The 18,388-nt window shown below is 35.6% G+C and overlaps 4 protein-coding genes across 4 annotated transcripts; all 4 read right to left on the bottom strand.

The window, feature by feature from the left end:
- Nucleotides 1-209: 209 nt before the first annotated feature.
- On the bottom strand, nucleotides 210-3,283 carry LOC127502555 (trace amine-associated receptor 13c-like). The gene has a single exon (XM_051875536.1). The coding sequence runs from the start codon at nucleotides 1,853-1,855 to the stop codon at nucleotides 863-865; it is 993 nt and encodes a 330-aa protein (XP_051731496.1). The 5' UTR covers nucleotides 1,856-3,283; the 3' UTR covers nucleotides 210-862.
- Nucleotides 3,284-3,411: 128 nt separating this feature from the next.
- Nucleotides 3,412-11,408, bottom strand: stx7l (syntaxin 7-like). Its single transcript, XM_051875537.1, has 10 exons — nucleotides 11,317-11,408; nucleotides 10,210-10,313; nucleotides 9,690-9,759; nucleotides 9,480-9,570; nucleotides 8,896-9,033; nucleotides 8,692-8,741; nucleotides 7,848-7,944; nucleotides 7,626-7,698; nucleotides 5,722-5,804; nucleotides 3,412-5,278 (listed from the first exon to the last, which is right to left on the bottom strand). Exons 2-10 carry the CDS (start codon nucleotides 10,286-10,288, stop codon nucleotides 5,183-5,185), a joined length of 777 nt encoding a protein of 258 aa, XP_051731497.1. The 5' UTR covers nucleotides 10,289-10,313; nucleotides 11,317-11,408; the 3' UTR covers nucleotides 3,412-5,182.
- A 1,393-nt stretch (nucleotides 11,409-12,801) lies between these two features.
- LOC127501782 (trace amine-associated receptor 13c-like) lies at nucleotides 12,802-13,800 on the bottom strand. The gene has a single exon (XM_051873936.1). It carries the CDS (start codon nucleotides 13,798-13,800, stop codon nucleotides 12,802-12,804), a length of 999 nt encoding a protein of 332 aa, XP_051729896.1.
- Nucleotides 13,801-15,223: 1,423 nt separating this feature from the next.
- LOC127502551 (trace amine-associated receptor 13c) lies at nucleotides 15,224-16,249 on the bottom strand. The gene has a single exon (XM_051875532.1). The coding sequence runs from the start codon at nucleotides 16,247-16,249 to the stop codon at nucleotides 15,224-15,226; it is 1,026 nt and encodes a 341-aa protein (XP_051731492.1).
- Nucleotides 16,250-18,388: the final 2,139 nt, after the last annotated feature.

The raw sequence follows: 18,388 nt of genomic DNA, 5'->3' as shown, positions 1-18,388 counted from the left end.
TGTCTTTAGTAGCTTTCTGGGCATCTGAAAGCGTTAATTATCTTGCTGGCAATAGAGGCCTCACTGAGCCATCAGATTTTATCAAAAATATCTTAATTTGTGTTCTGTAATTAATGACATTTTCATTTTTGGGTGAACTAACCCTTTAAGTGTCCATATGTTTTGTACTTTTAAAATGATTTTATGAAATGAAGTGTCATTTAAATAGGCCTACACATTAAAATGTATGTATTCTTATACTGTATAAAACAAATAAATGCTGTAGAAGAATGAATTTTACATACATTCGTAAAACTCCAGTGTGGAAGTTTTTATTCACTTTAGGCAAAACACACTATAAACACTCTTTAAACAAGAACAACTTATCAACAATGGAAATGTTTGAGTGTTTTAGCCTTGAGGTGAGAGACATAGAGATTGCAGAATTATACATTTCTGTATGTGCATATAACTTTGCATTTGTATAGTTTGTATAGTCTGCTTTCTGTAAAAAGCCAAACCTACAGTATGACCTATAGATGTCTTATCTGACATATTCCATTATGAGGATGACAGCCAAAAGCCCGGGACACACCAAGCCAACGATTGGCCGTCGGGCAACGTCGGACCGTTTTTAAGCATTGGCCGACTAAGTTTTCCCAGTGCACCGTTTTTAGGCCAATTCAGCATGTATAATCAGCGTCAGTGCAGATAATAAACTTTGTGCAGATAATAAAGTCATGCTTCTTGTATAACACGCCTGGTTTTATTCATCAAAAAATAAGAATAATCATATTTTATCAATAATGATGAAAAGAACATCACGAAAAACTAAAACAATTAAAAAGCAAAAAAGGAAACATTTGTTTGACATGATTCCATATTAAGAGCTTAAAGAGAGCACATTCATCAGAGAGGAGTCTGTGTTGAATACTTTAAGAGTTAGAATTATTTTTAAACTTTTCTTAAACCACGGGTATAACATAGCGTAAATAAGTGGATTGATAGAGGAATTAAGGTAAAAGAGAATCAAAACACTGTTGATAACATTAGAAAATGAGTCATCTCTTAAGAAATTTGTTAAAGAAAAAATGTAATATGGCAGTAAACACAAAAGAAACACAAAGACCAGAATCCCCAGAGCTAATGCAGCTTTTCGCTCTGATTTGTCACTGACTCTGTTTTTAGAGGTGCTGTTGTGAACCTGAAGGGCTCTTATAGCAGTCACATGTTTCTTAGCAATGACAAAAACATGAGTGTATAATATTATGATGAGTGTACATGGCACAAGAAACACAACCAGGAGATCAATGAGGGATGAAACCTCATCTACAATATAAAGACATTCTCCTGGACATGTGACATCAGTGAAGTTTCCATTAATGAAGAGAAGAGTGATGTTATAAAAGAGTGAAAACAGCCAGTTAAATAAAGTAGCAATGCAGATCACATTGGGTGAGATTTTCTCAGAGTAAACAAAAGGTGAGCGTAAAGCCAAAAACCGATCAACTGCGATTAGAGCCACAGTGTGAACAGACACACTTGTTGCTTGAAAAGTCACAAAATTGAAAGCCGAGCACATGACCGGTCCAGAAATCCAACATGACTCGATGAGCCAAGATAGATGAAGTGGCATCACAAAAACTCCGACCAGCAGATCAGACACAGCCAAAGAGAGGATGAGGATGTTAGCAGGTGTGTGGAGCTGCTTGAAGTGACTAACAGAGATGATGACCAGCAGGTTTCCACACACGGTCAGAAGAGCCACAGCTGCTGCGGCCACATACAGAATCACATAGACAGATAAAGAAACAGATCTCTCTGGACAGAAATATTCCTGACAGCCATCAGATTGGTTCACTGCTGTGAGATTCATGATAATATTAAGTACTTTGGAGAGATATCAAGTCTTGTATTGTATGAAAAAAAAAAAAAGAATAATAATCTAATAATGGTATTTCCAGCTGAGTGAGTGTCTCATTCGATCCTCAGTGTAAAGTGTTTGCATTGTTCCCAGTAAGGTGGATGACACCAACTTTGGCAAACACGTTTAGCTGATTTTTATACACATAAACGTCCCCTCCCCTCGACTTCTGCTGGGAGTTCATCTTTGCTCATATTCACTATCACTTTTTTCATTATTTCATCATTATATCCTAAATTTCAAACTCAATGCACAAGTGTTTCCAACTTTTAAATGAAAAACTACTTTCCACTTTGTAGTTTCCACAGTATTAATCTGATCTCGGTCAAGTCAAATCAAGTCATCTTCATTTATATAGCGCTTTTCACAATACATATTGTTTCAAATATATAAGTAACCAAATATATATTTATCTGGCACTTTTATCCAAAGCAGTTTGAGAAGAATTTGAGAAGAGACCAGTGACACTAAAGAGGCACAAATGTACAGTTATTCCAGAGAGCCGTGTATTAAGTTTGTGTTAATGTTATGGACATGTATTGTCTCTTTTTGAACGTTTATCTTTGCAATAGCTTACTTTACTCAGATCCCAAATTGAGTTTTGCTGTCATTTCAGAATTAAAAGAAATAAACAAACACCTCTGGATTAACCACATAATCTTTGTCTTCATTTATCCCCTCAGCAGCATTTCAGCTTTTGGGAAAAGGTTGATTCTACATTAGTTACATATTTATATATATTTTTAAATTAAATTAATTAGGCAGCTCTTTAGTAAGCATTTTGTATTTGTTACTCATTTTAGTAAGTTATGGAAAGCAACCCTGTGTGTGAGCAGGTCAAAGGTGAACTGTCTTGTCATTAGAGCTGAGCTGAATATGCAACTCCTCATTTGATAATGTCTCCATCTAGTGGTTATTTCCTGTCACAACGAGTCAACTGGATAAACCTGATTTAGCTCCCTCTGTTCAACACTTTGTACTCTTTTTAGGTTATAGCATTTGTATAAAACAATATCACAGAAACAGACAAAAATGTAGTGACATTGCTGGTTTGTTGAAGTTGTAAATCATTCAGGATAATTTTACATAGACATTTTGGCACAGTGAGATATGGCTAATGATGAATAAAATTAAAATTAAATGGGAAACACAACATGCATTAAGAATTCATCTAAATATAATCAGCAGTAGCTTTACATTCTCCTGGATATGAGAGACTTTTTAGGGGAATATAATGAACTGAACATACATTTCTGTAATTCATAAAATTTTCATTGTTCTTGAGATTCACATACATGTATAATCCTACTTATATATATATATATATTAGGGCTGTCAAGCTATTAAAATTTTGAATCCAATTTATTACATGATGTGCAGATTAATTAATCTAATTAATCACAAATCAATCACGAATAATAAAAATAATCGAGGAATTACTTCTAAAAGATAATTTAAAGTCATTATTGTGTTAAATGAGAAAAGCATCAAATAGACATTACAAAAAATAGCTTTGGAAAGAAATATTTTATTTGATTCAACATTGAATTTATTACACATAAAAGTTTAGGTTACAACGACCATGATTGTTTTTAAATTTTTTATTTATTTATTTATTTTTTTTTTTCAGAAGCTGCATCTGAATTGGTATTTAGATATATTTACAGACCAAAACAGTTTGGTTACCAACATTCTTCAAAAGATCTTCTCTTATGTTCCGCAAAAGAAAGAAAGTCATACAGGTTTGAAACGACATGAGGAAATGTAAATAAAAAGAATTTTCAAATTTTGTGCAAACTATCCCCAAAATATGAAATTGAAACTAAAACTGCCAGTAGTTGGCAGTAAACTTCTAAATGAGTAAGTCATTGAGTCATTCATAAATTCGATTAATTCAAATGGCTGATTCATTCAGGAATGAAGTAAATGGTTCTCTTTATGAATGGTGCTTTGAATAATTGGTTCACCTGACTAATTTGCTCAAAACGTGGATTCATTCAGAAATGAAACACTTTACAGGTAATATTTTTGTTGGCAAAATTGAGACAATAACAAAACTGTGGAAGCTTGTTTCCAGCACTGAATAAAAATAAAGAAGGTAATTGCGACTTTTTTTCTTACAATTTTAAGTTTGCATCTTTCAATTCTGACTTTTTTTCAGAATTGCATGATATAAACTCGCAATTGTCAATGTCAAAATTTTTTCCCTCCGAATTGGACTTTATATTCCACAATTATGACTTTATAACTCACAATTGTGAGAAAAAAAGTCAGAATTGTGAGACAAAAAGTCGCAATTATCTTTTTAATAATTTTATTCCGTGGCAGAAACAAGCTTCCATAGAAAACAGACAATATTTTGTCCAAAATATAAAACAATATTAACTTTATTTATTGAACTGTTGTATAAAATCCATATCACATTTGCACTCATGCTATTCTGGACAAATTTTATTCCCATAATTAATTAAATTAACACATTAAATCGATAGCCTTATATATATATATATATTTATATTACGTATATAGTTTTTGGACCTGAGTGAATCTGACCTTACCAGTCAAAAGTTTAGGCACATCTACTCAATCTTTATTACTATTTTATACATTTTAGATTAATAGTAAGGTCATTATAACTATGAAACAACAAATGGAAATATGGGAATTATGTAGTGTTCATAATGTTCAACTAAAGAAAACTTTCTTACACTCCTTTTTTGTCTACATTCCAGATTTGCTCACTATGGATGATGAGAAATGGATTCTAGTGTCTAATGTTTTGACCTGCAGTGTATTCTCAGAGTCTTTCTTCAAATAAAGTGTTTGAGAGCAGTTTAAAAGTATAGTGCTCTTATACTGTACTTCTTTAAAGCAGCAGCTTTATACTGAATGACATTTTCAACCATTGAAATCTCATATTTAGGGCATTTTACTATAAGGAATGCTTGCTTCTACAACAAATCAGATGGGTGGAAGATGCGCAGAGTGGAATGATAATTGGTTAACAGTAGCAATATTAAAATCATTTTCTAGGTTAAACTCTATATACAGTCTCTGTGGAATGTTGTAACACAGTGCTTTAAAAACATGAGTTGAAATAATTTCCTGTTGTAATGGATTGCACACCAAAGGTGCTGTTTATAGAGTTGAACTGTTATTAAAGATTCCATTAATGACAATATCTTAAGTCAAGGCAGCTTCACTTGGTGACAAAACTTCGTAACTCATTAAAAACATGCCAGTGCAAACATTGGGCCTTCAGATAGAGTTGACAAACACTCATTTTTTCACAGAAGCGTAGACAATCAAACCAATAACAACAGCCACCACAACCAGAACAATGATGAAGATGAAAATCTTCTTGCGGAATGATGTCTACAGGGAGCCGAAGAAATAATAATAATAATAGTCAATTTACATTTCAGTAAAACAGTATGTTTAATTAATTTAGCAATTTAATTTTTTTTAATTAAATAGTAATTTAATAAAAAATAAAAATGAATGCATTAATGTAATTTACTTGAGCTTCAATATAATACAATAAAACGGTAAAAATAGCATAAAATTAGCATAAACGTAGGCCATACAAGTACAAGCTTTCAAGTTACAACTTACATTTGCATCTGTTTCTCACAAAGCTATTGTATGAATTAAAAGCTATTGTGAAGAATTGGAATTTTCATGGTGCTTTTTTTGTCCTTTTTGGAGCTTGACAGCGTCCATCTACTTTCATTCGACAAAATTTGGCCTATTGTGTTCCACATTAGAAACAAAGTGATACAGGTTTGAAATAGCGAGAGGGTGAGTACATGATGTACCTGGTAACCTGCTGCACTATTCAGCTGTTGTGTGGCTGACTCCACATAGACCTCTGCGTTTGATACATTGGCCTCTATACTGTCTGCAAAACAGGATGGAGATAAAAAAAATTCAGAGTTAAACACAGAATGAATTTTTTTCCTACTGTTTTGCACAGAGAACTAATCAAATATTCTTCCTGTTATTTTCATCAAAAAATTATTATTCTGTTTAAAACAAAAATGTTGATTATGGATAATGCACAGTCCTTCAGATCCTCAGAACTTCATTCAAAATCCCTTAGCGAGCAATATTTCATCATCCATTCAGGTATGCATCTCAAAGTTTTGGTGGGCAGCACAAACAATGATGCAAACTGTTGTAAATTTGATGAAATATCACATATGTAAACAACACCAATAGGTGCTTGCTAACAGCTCATGTCTTATCATTAAAAGTTCTTATCATTAAAAGTAGTGCTTGAACAAACAGTCCCAGTGAGCTGGTGTGTGTGAAGCCTCGCAGGTCTTCATTATCAGCATCTGCTTTTCCTTTTAACACCTTTAATTGCTCTTTCCTGTTAAGAGTTTCATCACTAAACACACATTCCCTCAGAGCCAAGTCTAAACAAAACACCACAGATATTATTTTATTTTAAATGTATAAATATTTTTAATAATTATTATGCTTATATTACATATATATATATATATTATTCTTTTTAAGTCTTCAGGCCTGGATCTGTCAGATATGCTATGCAAGCTCTGTTAGGTGCAATTATTTAGGAAAAAGAGGCAAAATATTGTTATAAAAATTACAATTTCCTAAAATCGTAGGCAGTATCCTGTTAATAGACATGCTGTAGAGATCTGGGAAATAATACTAACCCTGACTGAAGCAGAGATTTATTTACTGTCCACAAGATTGTGGCTCATTAGTCACAGGACTGTTTACTTTTCAACAATTAAAGGATACATCAGAGCATTTGGTGTGAGCCAAGTTGGTTAGACATCAGTGTTCAGTTTGTTTAGTGATATGAATGCTGTCTTCCTAACTCGAGTGTCCAACAGCAAACTTTTGAAGCAGTTTATTTGAACTCACTATTTCGAAGACAGCATATGGTACTAATATAGATTTGGGGGTGAAAACTTTTGACTTGGGCTAGTTAGCAACGCTCTGGCAACCTTCTCATATATCCTAACATAATGTGGGTTGCCACTCAATTTCGAAAGTGTAAAAATCTAGTTAAAGGATTAGTTCACTTTCAAATGAAAATTACCCCAAGCTTTACTTACCCTCAAGCCATCCTTAGGTGTAAATGACTTCCTTGTTTCTGACAAAGACAATCGGAGAAATATTAATAAATATCCTGACGCATCCATCCATAATAAACATATTTCACGCAGCTCTGTAGGGTTAATAAAGGCTTTCTGAAGCGAAGTGATGCGTTTGTGTAAAAAAAAATATCCATATTTAACAAGTTACGAAGTAAAATATAAAGCTTCCGTTAGACTGCCTTCCGCATTCTTCAAAAAGCTTACGCTGTACGTCCTATGCCTTCCCTATTCAACTTACAGGAGCTTTATATTTTACTTCATAACTTGTTAAATATGGATTTTTTTTTTATTACATAAATGCACCGCTTTGCTTCAGAAGGCCTTTATTAACCCCCTGGAGCCACGTGGAATATGTTTATGATGGATGGAAGTGGATGGAGACACTTTCTTCAGCTCATACTCGTTTGGTAGCCCATTACTGCCATTATAAAGCTCGGATGCGTCAGGATATTTATTAATATTTCTCCGATTGTCTTCGTCAGAAACAAGAAAGTCATATACACCTAGGATGGCTTGAGGGTGAGTAAAGCTTGGGGTCATTTTCATTTCAAAGTGAACTAATGCTTTAAATCTCTATGAGATCTTACCAATCATGTCTCCCTGTTCATGTACCATCATGCCCAGATCTCTGAAGATTTCATTAATGCCTGTGATGTCCGACTGAAAAACAAGAGAGTGTGATTTACAAAGGCCTAATCTTTGCACACACACACACACACAAAAAAAAAAACATTCAAAAAGCATTACATTAGCACAATGCTTGTAACTTGTAAGATTAGTTCGTCTTTGTCGTCTTAAATGAGTCTCACCTCCAGCTGTCTGATTGCTGATTCTCTCTCCTGAATGAGCTGCAGATCTTCTTCTGTGATGTTCTCCTCATATCTCTGAGTTTGAGCCTGAGTATCACTAAAAACACACAGACAGACAGTTGAAAACACACTTGTATTTATTTTTTATGCATAAATGTGACAGGTCAGCAGAGATGTTCTTTGGCCCTGTTTACACCTGGTATTAAGATGTGTTTTGGTCAATCGGATCACAAGTGGACGAGGGAGACACATTCCCGTTTACACCTGGTGTTTTAATCCGTCTCTTTTGTCCCCTTTCAACCACTTCCGTCCTGATTTCTTCGAGGGGAGGGTCTATGGGCGGATATATGTAGGGGCTTTTTCCAGATCTTTTGATCTAATGGACGACATAAGCTCACTCAATTTCCATATGAACGCGACCAGATACGATAGGATAACACACGGAGAGCAGAAGCTTTCGTCTCTGCTCTGATAGCAGCAAAACCATGTCGAACACTGTGATGAGTGTGTGTTAAAAATCAGAAATGTTGAGAGAACATTGTGCTTCCTACATTTTTCGCCTTCAAACCAAACTTGGATTTTCAGCCGACAAAGTTTAAATCCCGTCTGGCTAGAGCACTTCCCATAATGTTTATGCATTAGGTCAGTAGGTGGAAAGTGGGTGGTCTTGTGTATCTGTTTGAACACATTCAACCACATGAGCATCTACACTACGAAAGCAATCCGGTTGAATGCGTTTTCGACTACCTCTGAAAGAGGTCAAAAGTGAACAAGCTCAAAATGTTTTAGACCCCGTTTACACCTATGCTTAGCGTCGTCTACTTGGCATCTTAAAGTGTCTAACCTTTGAAAGGGTGACAAAAATCCTCCAGTGCTATCATCTGGATCACCAGTCTGTGGACAGAAACAGAATTGTAAGAAAAACATAACATGCTGCTAATATGCCACCATTTATTACTTAGAAAAAACTTTGGAGTTAACCTTCAGTTGGGTAGATAATATCAATTTATGTAATTCTTTCACTACAATTGTACCAGATGAAACTTACAGAAATTCTTGAGCTCGCACGGACACGTGCCACAAACTCCTTCTCTTTCTTTGCTACCTCTCGCTGAATTTTCTGGAAAACGCCCAGTGCATTGGAGAATTCATTTATCAGACGTTCTCGTTGGATTTTTCTTTGCCGCTGTGTGAGAACAGAGGAATGTCACATTTGAACAGTACTGTGAAAGGGATAGTTCACCCGAAAATGAAAATTTGGTAAAGTCAATGGGAACCAAAACCATTTAGTTATCAACATTCTTCAAAATATCTTCCTTTGTGTTCCACAGAATAAATAAAGTCATACAGGTTTGGAACGGCATCAGGGTGAGTAAATGATGACAGAATTTTCATATTTGGGGTGCACTGTCCCTATCAGTTAAATAATGTCATATGTCAATGTTTAAGCCCTGTCCCAACACTAAATATTTGTATTTCTTTACTTCTAAATCAGAAAGTTCTGGACGCTGAATGTTCCACCATATACAAATTCATACTAGTTTAAGTCTATTTAAGTGCTTTCATGGGAATTATTGTATGTATATGTGGTGAAATATGAGGTAATATGGTGGGACAGTATGATTTCTGTACCTGTTCTGTGGTCACAGGTAAAGAGCTGAAATCTTTCATGTATTTATCTGTCACTTTAGCGAGATGATTGACACTCTGCTGTTTCTCCTGTCTGTGTGTTTTGACAAATACAAACAAATATATTTGCATTTACATATATAACTGTTTATCTATTTATTTTATGTGTGATAAATTAAAGGGAACTTAACTAGCCGCTTGCATTCGACTCACAATGTTTGTCGCAGGACAGTCGTGTCTTGTGCTGTTCCAAAATGTCTCATCATCTGCTGGATTTCATTAGCTGGTAAAAACAAAGGCAAGACCTAAACAAACTAGATAACGACTAAGCACATCTCTCGTGCTATGGGGTTATGTAAAAGTGTACATTATGGTTTTTCATAAGCATCCATTTATTATCGATTCCCCTTATACTTGATTTTACATGTTGTGGTTTGTAGATGTGACTTTTCTCATTAAATTGCATTATGTAAATATGAGGACATTTATGTGCAATGCATGCTAACTGCACAAGGAACTGAAATTGTGACAGTAGAAACAGGACAACTAAACATTCTGGCAGGGTTAAAGACACAAGTAAAGACTAGTCTAGACATAGTTTAAGAAGGACTGAACCCCAGTAACCTTCAAGTTTGTTTTCAGGACAAAATGGATGGTTATGTATCTGACCAAATTAGTGGTTCAAACAGTCCACACATCACATAAATAAGGAGGTAGAGTAAAACTGACTCACTCAGCAGTGTTATTCTCTGAATATTTGAACTTATAGACTGTGCCAGCAAATTTGCATCAGCTCCGCTTGACCCAGACATGATGGAGATCAAAGAATCACCAAACCTAGAAAGATTATAGATATTAAATCACATTTACTCTCAGACCTCTCTTTGTGTATGTATATAGCAGTTTTTTTTTATATCTATAAAACATTACATAATATATCATTTTTTTCATAGACCTATATGTATGTTGTTGATTTTAAATAATGTTTGTTGATTTTAAAATATTTTTTGTGAATTCTGTTCTCCAATATCATTAAAATATTAATATATTCTCTCTTTATTATATAGTCTGATATTATATAATGAAGGATTTAACAGAAAACGTTTCATATTTTTTTCAGAAATGTCATATCAGGGCAAGTTGTCACTTGTTGTAAATGTTATTATTTTATACAAATTATTATTCATACTAGGGTGAATTCAGGTTGATTGAGACACTTTCCCAAGTCATCTCAATGGTAAAAAGTGTCCCAATCACCCTGAATTTGAAGGCCAGAAAAAAAGTTTTCTATTTTGTGATGATTTTACTGTTGGTTTTTTCCCTTGTAAAGCCAATAATGTGCTACTCCATGGTTCCAATTGTGACAACTTGCCCCATATAGTGTGACTACGTGCCTCGCTTTACTGAAACACCTCCTAATAGTTCGATAATGATACGAAAAATGCTGGAGTAGTGTTGCTTATACGTTAGCAGGCTAACTAGTTGAGTAATGTTTACCGACCTCTGCACCTGTAAAACGAAAGAATGCGGAAATCACAGCGCCCAAACTCACTAACACATTAATATACAAAATCAGACGGTTTTTATTTTTACTTTACTGACACACACCAAACATACACCAAGAATGGTCAGGAATATGAACGTGTCGTATTGTGTTAAATAAATGTTCAGATCACGCGCTGTCAAAAACTTTCACATTGAATGAACTTCATAATCAGCGACGCTTGTACATTTAATCACAGACTTTTCCCGTAAAATCATTCTTAATTAGTCAACACACTTGCACTGTGTACAATGACACGTCTTTTACTTTGATATATACTTTCGTTGTACAGTTTACCTGTATTTCCTGAGTGAAACTCCGAGCCCTCAGCTGATTTCTTGACGCCTGAGTCACGTGATTTCTGTTCAATCTTCCGCGTGCGTTCAGAAACATGAGAAGTCTATTAGGGGAAGACCGGGGATGGTTGCAACATTTTGAAGTTTTTTTTTAAACCAGTGCGTTCAAAATGTGCTTAAAACTAGTTACAAGTGTCAGTTATTAAATGACATAGCTATTATATCTGCAGCACAATCAGAAAATGCGTGGATTAGTTAAAACATGGGGAGTGAAATGTTACAATTCACCCCATAGTCCGGGTTAGTTGTAACAGACCCTGGGGTGAGATGTAACATAATGAAGTAGGGATAACAAAAAATCAGTTTTAAAGCTTTTTATTCAACTCAGACTTTTTAACATAATTGGTGTGTGTGCATGTGTGTAACAAAAATTAATAAAATGAGCAAATGCTCATTTTACATCCCTCATTTTGTCTTACTGTTCTAAGACTTAGGCCAGAATCCTGCTCCTGGAGGGCCACCATCCTACAGAGTTCAGCAACAACCCCAATTAGACACACCTGAACCAGCTAATCAAGGTCTACTAGGCATATTAGAAACTTCCAGTCAGATGTGTTGAGGCAAGCTGGAGCTGAACCTTTTAGGACAGTGGCCCTCCAGGACCGAGTTTGGACACCGCTGACCTAGGAATACTGAAATTAAAAACAAAAACAAAAATAACTAAAAATGTACTTGGGGTAGACTGTTACAGGCTTCACTGATGTTACAATTAACCCAGAGTCATGAACTAGATCACCTTACAGCTAACAGCCAAAACATTGGCACTAACTTTTATGAAAAATATCTACACAGACACACAATATACATAATTTAACTCTGATGAGTTTAACTACAAAGCAGGAATTGCCATAACAAAAATAAATAAAGTAAAAAAAGTTACTTTCTTACATCAAAATTAGTTTTTCTCCTCTAAAATCTGCTGTGTCTGCCACAGGACTCTACTTTCCCACATGTGGAATAAGGACTAAACCAAGCATGTGTGAAGTGAATCAGGTGATTTGTAACTTGTTCCTGATTGAAGAAATTGGAGGTGTTACAACTAACCGGTGTTACAACCATCCCCGGTCTCACATATTTTCATTTGCAAATATTTGATAGCTGTCTCTAAATATAAGACTTACCTTTGTTAAAAAAAGAAAGCATAACTTGTTCTTGTGTTTATTTTTTGCAAACTAGTTAGCAAATATGAAGCAGACTTTAATAGTTAATTATGTTATTTCCACATGAGTTATAATTATTCATCATTAAAATTCAGTTACAGTATATCTGCTAATTATAATGTCCTTTTTTTTTTTTAGCAAACTGTCATTCTAAACAAAGAGAATGAATGATGTATAAAGGTAAAATATCCTCTTTTTTAATCAAAAGGCCAACAAAGATCACCAAATGCAAACATAGTTTTGTAACATATAGATGCATTTTCATATTAACAGTCTTCAGGAAATAAGTTAAGCTGGTTAGTTGCTGTCTGCAGTATTTTTAGGCTAACCACAAGCTTCACTGATCTTTTGAACCAGGGGTAAGATATCGCATATATAAAGGGATTGATGCATGAATTAGTGTAAAATAAACACAGTAAAGCAGAGAGGCTCACAGATGACTTTTGAAATTGTTTCATATTAAGCATACTTATATACCAGGGAACCCAGCAAATGAAATACACAAAGACAATTGTGCTCAATGTTTTTGTCGCCTTCACCTCTGATTTCCTGAGTGATTTTAAGTTTTTCTGAGATCCTCTTTTCTTTGCAAAGTTGGAGATTGCTTTTGCTTGTCTCAAGGCCACTGTGAGAATTCTTACATACAGAATTAACATCACTATACATGGAGCAATGAAGCTCACTATCAAGTCAGCTGGACCCCAGGAGTTGCTGACAGCCACTGCACATTCTCTTAGACAGATCACAATTATCCCTGTCAGGTTTGAATTTCCCAAATTCAATGGTACAAGATTATAACAGATGGATGCAGTCCATCCTAAACTTATGAAGATCAGTGTTTTTCTCATTGTCATTTTGGACATATACAGGAGCGGATCACATACAGCAAAATAACGATCAATAGCCACAAGCATGATATTGATGAGGGACGCAGATCCAAGAATGGACATAATCATATGAAAGATACGACAGTGTGATTTTTCCATATAAAAACATGAGTTAATGCTCCTAATGCTTTCAACAGGCATCACACAAATTCCCACCAAAAAGTCAGATACGGCCAGTGAGAGGATGAGCAGGTTGGTTGGTGTGTGAAGCTGCTTGAAAACTGTTATAGAGATGATGACAAGTAGGTTTCCACACACCGTCAGCACAGAGATTGCAGATATATACAAGAATAACAATACATTGACATAATTCAAATGAAAGTCCAGAGAGCAGCTTGTATTCCAGAGGGGAAAGCAGTGATGCTCAAGAAATTCCATCGAGAGATTCTTCACTGCTTTAAACTTCAATGCCCATGTTTATGATGGCTGCAGATCCAAAACCCTAAAGATGATTTCACTGCCAGTTCGCTTATATAAGTCAAATGACAGGTGTGGTTTATAGGAGTGGCCAAGAATTACGTAAGCATTGGCTACAGTCATGAAGAGTTTATTATCATACAACTACAATCTATTTTCACCTAATCCTAATCTTACATTGTGTCATGTTGATTAAAAAAGTAAAATTATAATTAAAATGATATCCCCCATTTTCACAGATAAGGCTTAAAGGGATAGTTTACCCAAAAATGAAAATTCTGTCTTCATTTACTCACCCTTTAAGTTGTTCCAACCTGTATGAATTTCTTTCTTCTGCTGAACACAAAAGAAGATATTTTGAAGAATATGGGTAACCAAACAGTTGATGGACACTATTGACTTTCATAGTATTTCCTCCATACAATGGAAGTCAGTGGTGGCCATCAACTTTTTAATTACCCATATTCTTCAAAATATCTTTTGCGTTCAACAGAAGAAAGAAATTCATACAGGTTTGGAACAACTTGAGGGTGAGTAAATGACGCATGTTTGAGCTGTTTTAACTGAAAGCAACTTGTACTGACATATCTTAAAATATGTCAGTGCCGTTATTTTATCTCAAGATGCACAGGTTTTTTTCTAAGGCATGTTTATAAAAACTACTTTAGGCTTTGATCAAAGTTTGAACTAAGGCCTAATCCTGGCTTAATCTAAGCTCTGTCTGTGAAGGCCTATAAGATTTATTTTGGATTTACTTATTGTGCTCTTGGTTACATAATTGCAATTTAATTCTTGAATATTCCTTCCTAATAGAAAGAACTCAGGGACAACAACTTTTTTTATTTTTCATTTTATGCCACAAGAAAATAACACAGAATACAATGATATAAATTAAATAATAAATTAAATAAATAATAATAATGATAAAAAAAGATATGAGCTACTAGCAGCTATCAGTGCTATGAAAAAAAGAAAGCAGAGGACCACAGTCTTCTTAATATTTAAATATTAGAATTATTTGGCTACTTGATTTCATTCTCAAAACAATACATGCTTTTGGTTATTATATTACTCTTTTGTGAATATCTGTTCACTTTCATCAGTGCATGATATTTGAGATTATATAAAGCTTTTAATCGAGACATATTTGTTAAGTTTATATGTTTTCACTTTATGTGGCATATGGGCCTATATCCACTTGTGACACATTCATGCAGTGTTTTGCAGTTTATATATGGAGAAAAATGTGTAACCATATTCCAACATTTTTTACACTGTTCATTATATGTGCACAATGCAAAAATCATTTCAGTAAGAAAGCATGTGCTAGTGCAAAACAATGTGCAAGAGTAAAGCAACAGATTAAAATGACATGAAAAAGAGGTCAAACAGTGAAAACACTGATATCTGATGAGTTTGGTTCAAATATTCTCATTGTTAAAATGAGAGAAAGGGTTTTTCTAAACCATGGATAGAAAAGGCCATATATGATGGGGTTTATGGTTGAGTTAATGTAGCCTAACCAGACAAATGCTTCAAAAAGAGCAACTGGGGTAGAAAAGTTGATGTAGGGATCCATTATAGAGTTAATAAAAAACGGCAGCCAGCAAATAATAAAGGCACCCACGACCACACCAAGAGTTTTTGCTGCTTTGCGCTCAGATCGTCGAGAGCTCTTAAACGTGCTCTCATTTTCATGCTGATTTGCATCACCAATTGTTCTAATGTGCTTTCTTGCAATTACAAAAATTCTTGCATACAGTCCAATCATGACAGAACAAGGCAAGAAAAAAGTTAGTAATGTGTCCAAAACGGACCACAATGCATTGAAAAGCAGAGTGCAACTTCCCATACAGTACATAGATTCAATAAATTCCTCCAGTCCTTCCACATTAGCTTTTGAGTACACTAAACCATATGAATATAAAGCAGCCATGCTCCAACTTATCAGCACCATGACCCATGCAACAGGTATGGTTATTCTCGTAGGGTACTGAAGTGGATAACACACAGCCTGATGTCGATCAATAGCAATAAAAATTAGATGAAAAATAGACACAGATGTAAGAAATAAGTCAAAACTGGAGTGGAGCAAACAGAAGACATCTCCATAGTACCAGCAGCCATCGACAGAACGGATCATACTGAAAGGCATGACCACCAGTCCAAGCAGCAGGTCCGCAAGAGCCAGAGACATCACCAGGATGTTAGTGGGTGTCTGGAGCTGTTTGAAGTGCGCTATGGAGATGATGACCACCGAATTTCCTAGAATAGTCACAGTCATCGCCGACACCAATATGAGATACAACACAGTCTGAGTGGAAACAAGGTGTGTGCCTTTAAGACAAGAGTTGTTCACTGCAGGAAAACAAAACTCAGTGGGATCATATTTTTGTGATGATAAATCCATCCTGCCTGTCTCAGAAAACAAGAACCTATAAAATGGTGGTTTATTTAGTTTAGTTAGGCATTTAAATACTCTTCATGCTCTTCTCTGACCCTCCCACATCATCACAGGGCAGCAAATGACAATCAAGCACTCATTAAAAATTAAGAGTTAAAAAATATACAAACGCTGGTGATGCCTGCTGGTCAAAATAGTGCAAATGCAACAAAAACTCAGGCCAAGTATGCATAAAAACATCTTTTACAAACCCATTGCAAATATTTTATTGAAAGTAGTCCATCAGATGGAATAAACTAACTGTAATAGCAACCTCACTCTTTACCTTCGCCAAGGTGACTGTGCCATTGAGGATTTTGTAGAGGACTTTTGTGGACTTTGTAATCTGGTAGATTTTAATGATGTGGCACTTAAAGACATTTTTCACATTTAGTGATTTAATTGTTTTAAATGAGCATATCGTTTCATGCCTCAATAGACCCCTAACTGGACTCTTGTTCAGTATCTTTACTTTGCCCTAATGCTGAGAGGTTCATCATTTATTGTTAAAGTGGCTGATGAGGAACTCAACGCTCCTACAGTAAACGCAATGCCAGAGTTTCATCACATCATGCCCGCCACGCCAGAGTCTCATCTTGTCATATTGTGGGCGCTATGCCAAAGTCTCGTCTTGTCACATTGTGGCCGTCACGCCAGAGTCTTGTCTAGTCACGTCATGGTGGTCACGCCAGAGTTTCTTCACGTCATGGCTGCCACACCAAAATCTTGTCTCATCACGGTCGTCAAGCCAGAGTCTCGTCACATCATGTCCGTCAAGCCAGAGTCTCATCTCGTCACATCTTGGCCGCTGTGCCAGAGTCTCATCTCGTCACGTCGTGGCCGTCATGCCAGAGTCTTGTCACGTCATGGCGGCCACGCCAGAGATTCTTCACGTCATGGTTGCCACGCCAGAGTCTCGTCACGTCATGGTCACCCACACCATGGTCCGCCACGAATCCCCTCGATTCCAGTGATCCCAAGTCCAGTGGTCTCAGTCTGGTCCAGTGGTCTCAGTCCGGTAGTGGTGGCTACTGCTATAGCTCCTCCCGAGGTGGCAGTGACCAATACAGCTCCTCTCGAGGCACCTGTGTTTGCTTGTGAACTGTTTTACATGTGCTCACTGTTATCTCTGTGTGCCCTGTCATGGCCAAGGAGGCCGAATATGAACTTTCTGTCTGTCCAGGCACAGCCAAGAAATGCGAATCTAAACTCTCTACCTGCCCTGTTATGGCCAGGGAGGTCATCTATGAACTCTCTGCCTGTCCAGTATAGGCTAAGGAGGCCATTCTTGAACCCTTTGTCTGCCCAGTCATGGAGGCCGATTTTGAACTCTCTGAGGTTCCTGTTACGGCCGTTGAGGCTGTAAATAATCTCTCTATGCTCTGTTTCAGTTTTGCCGTGACACATGTAGGCTAATTCTGGTCAGCCAAATTATTGCCATTGAGATGAATATGGTTTAGGGCAAGTATTGACAATTCCAAGATTCAATTCAATTTTAATCCACAAGCTTGGGATTTATTCAAATTCCAAACAATTTGATTTGATATAAATTCCTTTGGAAATATATCAGATACAGTACTTGTCAATTTGTTTTCAAGAAAAGAAATCTCTTAACTTGTGTAAACTATAGACAGAACCCTGTCAGTTGCTACATTACTAATAATGGTTGAAAGTGACATCTGATTTGTATACAAACATATAAATTGCACATACGATATTATAATAATGTTTTTAATGAAATATTTTTGTTTCTGCTGTAATTTGTTTTTATTTTTTTAAATGCAAACATTTAAACAGTGGCTCATAAACACTTATTTACTCAAACATATATAAAATATTAAATAACAGGTTAAATAAAGTTATATTTAATATGTCATATAGTGCATATATTTAGCAAAAAGCTCCTCTCTGGAGTTACTTCATTTAGCTGACTATCAAGCTATGGACAATGAGTGGCTTTTCTGAGGTAAACATAACTGCATGACATGTTTACAAGCTGTTTTATTGATGTCTTTCCACAGTCTAAACATTGCTTGAGTGATTATATGAGATTATGATACATTTTGGCAAGTTGTAGCCTTCTCTTTCAACATACCTTCTGATGTT

The sequence above is a fragment of the Ctenopharyngodon idella genome, chromosome 20 (genome assembly GCF_019924925.1).
Source record: "Ctenopharyngodon idella isolate HZGC_01 chromosome 20, HZGC01, whole genome shotgun sequence".
Lineage (NCBI taxonomy): Eukaryota > Metazoa > Chordata > Actinopteri > Cypriniformes > Xenocyprididae > Ctenopharyngodon > Ctenopharyngodon idella.
This window is presented reverse-complemented; position numbering and strand designations above follow the sequence as displayed.

Bases quoted from the DNA above. Each gene is read 5' to 3' on its own strand.
- stx7l (XM_051875537.1), bottom strand. From the start codon at position 10,288: ATGTCTGGGTCAAGCGGAGCTGATGCAAATTTGCTGGCACAGTCTATA. The intron at 9,571-9,689 runs GTGAGTCGAATG...CAAAACACACAG, and splicing joins ACTGTCCTGCGACAAACATT to ACAGGAGAAACAGCAGAGTG. The intron at 9,034-9,479 runs GTACAGAAATCA...GTTCTCACACAG, and splicing joins TACCTGTGACCACAGAACAG to CGGCAAAGAAAAATCCAACG.
- LOC127502551 (XM_051875532.1), bottom strand. From the start codon at position 16,249: ATGGATTTATCATCACAAAAATATGATCCCACTGAGTTTTGTTTTCCT.
- LOC127502555 (XM_051875536.1), bottom strand. From the start codon at position 1,855: ATGAATCTCACAGCAGTGAACCAATCTGATGGCTGTCAGGAATATTTC.
- LOC127501782 (XM_051873936.1), bottom strand. From the start codon at position 13,800: ATGGAATTTCTTGAGCATCACTGCTTTCCCCTCTGGAATACAAGCTGC.